The sequence below is a fragment of the Natator depressus genome, chromosome 23 (assembly GCF_965152275.1).
Source record: "Natator depressus isolate rNatDep1 chromosome 23, rNatDep2.hap1, whole genome shotgun sequence".
Lineage (NCBI taxonomy): Eukaryota > Metazoa > Chordata > Testudines > Cheloniidae > Natator > Natator depressus.
The window spans coordinates 18,389,975-18,392,770 of NC_134256.1; the positions used below are offsets into that span (position 1 = coordinate 18,389,975).

Genomic DNA, 2,796 nt, shown 5'->3' on the forward strand with positions numbered 1-2,796 from the left:
TCATTTAGCAGTGTAGACGTGCCGTTAAACCGGAGCGGCTGCTTCATGCAGATGACTCTGCTCCTGGGGAAAGCCCATCGGGTTCGCTGAAGGGAGGGATTTACTCCCATACCCACAGGCGGCCCTCAGAGCTGGGCGCCCGGCCAGCAGCCACTGCTCACCGCACAAACGAAGCACTGTGGGGAGGCGGATGGGCGGGGCGGGGAGGCAGCAGGGGCCAGGGGCATTTTCCCTGAGACCGGCCCTGGGCACTGGGAGAGGAGGGGGGCCTCTGGCTTGTTCCTCTCCCTGCGGTTTGGGTCATCTCTGAGGGTGAGTCGCTGACATTTCGGCAGGAAGTTTTTCCAAGGCAAACGCCCTGGATCCGGGTCCGGCCAGGTCCCCGTGCCCAGACGGCTGCCCCAGGGCGGCACTAAGGGGTACCGTGCTCCAGGGAGCGGGGCGGGGGGCTCAGCAGGGGGTGCTTGGCTGCAGGGAGTGGGTTGGGGGCTCAGCAGGGGGCACTAGGCTGCGGGGGGTCCAGGAGGGGGCGCTCTCCCCAGGCAATCAGGGCCGGCCCCGATGCCCCACGGTGGCAATTTTCCAAGCCAACCGGAGATTTCCTGGCACCAACGTTCCCTGGGTGCAAAGGGACCCAGCAATGGCCGCTTCTCTGCTGGCCCCTCGTTTTCCTTCCTTCGCGCGGCGCTTCGTCTGCGTCTCTGGCACTGTTTATTTCTCGCGCCCGCGGCTGGCGATGGGCCTGCTGAACCCAGCAGGGGTACGCCCGCCCCAGCAGGGCCGCCTGACACTGGCTTGCTTTCTTGCCTTTCTCCTTGGGTTCTTTCTTCCTAGTTCGTTTATTCCTTCTTCCTCCCTCCCTCATGTTTCTTTCTTTCCTGACCCCGCTGTCAAGCTGCCCGTCCCGCCCGCCCCGTGGCTGTAAGAACCAGGTCGCTCTCTGCAGCTCAGACAGAAGCCAGGAGCATGCGCCCCCCGCCGGGGGCCGGCCCGCCTCAGCCCCACATACCGACCTAGCAGGGTGCGTGGAATGCGGACAGAGCAGACGGCGCAGGCCAGACACACACACCCGCCCGCCAGCCGCGCACGCACTCGCGCCAGCCAGGGCGCCGCCAGACGCCGACCCCGCCGGACCCCAGGCAGCAGGGGGCACAAAGCCAGCCACAGGGCGATCGGACCCCCCGGCCCTTCCTGCACGGCTCGGAGCGTCGGACGAGAGCGCACCGGACAAAGCCATGGACTGAGAAAGAGACGAGATAGATAGATAGATTGATTGATTGGTGGATGGGATAGATAGATAGACAGAGATAGGGTGTGTGGGGGGTCAGACAGGGAGCTCTGGGGACAGACAGACGGACAGGGGGCTCTGGGGACAGACGGACAGACAAGGGGGGCTCTGGGAACAGACAGACAGGAGGGGATCTGGGGACAGACGGGGCTCTGGGGGACGGACGGCTAGCCAGACAGACTCTGCCGGCCGACTGACATCTCCTCTCCTCCTGTCGGTGGAAGCCCCTGGATCCAGCCCCGCGTCCGGTCCCCCCAGCCATGGACCCCCCCTCTAACCTATCGTCCCCCTCCAACGGCTCGCTGGCGGGCGGGCTGCCGGGGGCGGCGGGGCTGAGCCTGCTGGGGGCGGCCGGGGCGGCGGGGAACCTGTACACCCTGGCGGTGGCACGGGCCGGGGCCGTCCCCTCCCCGCTCCACATCCACATCGTCAACCTGGCGCTGGCCGACCTGCTGTACCTGGCCGGGGTGCCCTTCGTGGTGCACAACGGGCTGGCCCGGGACTGGCGCTTCGGCGAGGCCGGCTGCCGGGCCCTGCTCAGCCTGGACCTGCTCACCATGCACGCCAGCATCTTCCTGCTCACCCTGCTGAGCACCGAGCGGTGCCGGGCCGTGCGGCGCCCCTTCCGGGCCGCCCGCCGCCCCCCCGCCCGCCGCCGGGCCCTGGCCGGGGCCGCCTGGGCCGCCGCCTTCGCCCTGGCGCTGCCCATGATGCTGATGGTGCGGCAGGAGGAGCGGGCGGCGGGCGGCGGCCGGGTGCGGCGGCTCTGCGTGCCCACCTGGCACGAGGCCCAGTACAAAACCTACCTGACCGTGCTCTTCGGCACCAGCATGGTGGGGCCCGGGCTGGCGCTCGGGTACCTCTACGGGCGGCTGGCGTGGGCCTACTGGCTCTCGCAGACCCGGGGGGTGCTGGGCCCCCGGCGGGGGCCGAAGCAGCGGGTCTTCCTCCTCATTTTCCTCATCGTCGTGGCCTTCTGGGCCTGCTTCCTGCCCTTCTGGCTCTGGCAGCTGGTGCCCCTCTACAGCCCGGGCACAGCCGCCCGCCTGCCCGTGGCCACCGAGATCTACATCAACCACCTGGTCACCTGCCTGACCTACAGCAACAGCTGTGTCAACCCCTTCCTCTACACGCTGCTGACCCGCAGCTACCGTGACTACCGGCGGGCGCGCCGGGCCGGGCGCAGGGCGGCAGTGCAGGCACGGGCCGCGGGGCGCTGAGCAGCCAGCAGACCTCCTCCGGGCGCAGGTAGGGGGCAGTGGGGGAGAGGGGCACTGCTGGGGGAAGATCTCAGCGCTGGGGAGAGGTGCCATGAGGCACTGCTGGGGGAAGATTGCAGTACTGGGGAGAGGTACCACAGGGCACTGCTCGGCACAGCTCGCAGCATTTGGGAGAGGTCCCGTGGGGTACTGCTTGGGGGAAGCTCACAGCATTTGTGGGAGGTGCCGTGGGGCACTGCTGGGGGAAGCTCACAGCATTTGTGGGAGGTGCTGTGGAGCACTGCTGGG

At 68.5% G+C, this 2,796-nt stretch overlaps 1 protein-coding gene across 1 annotated transcript; it reads left to right on the forward strand.

Annotated features, from left to right (window-relative positions):
* The first annotated feature begins 1,548 nt into the window (after positions 1-1,548).
* Positions 1,549-2,508, forward strand: LOC141976858 (urotensin-2 receptor-like). Its single transcript, XM_074938023.1, has one exon. The coding sequence runs from the start codon at positions 1,549-1,551 to the stop codon at positions 2,506-2,508; it is 960 nt and encodes a 319-aa protein (XP_074794124.1).
* The last annotated feature ends 288 nt before the right edge of the window (positions 2,509-2,796 follow it).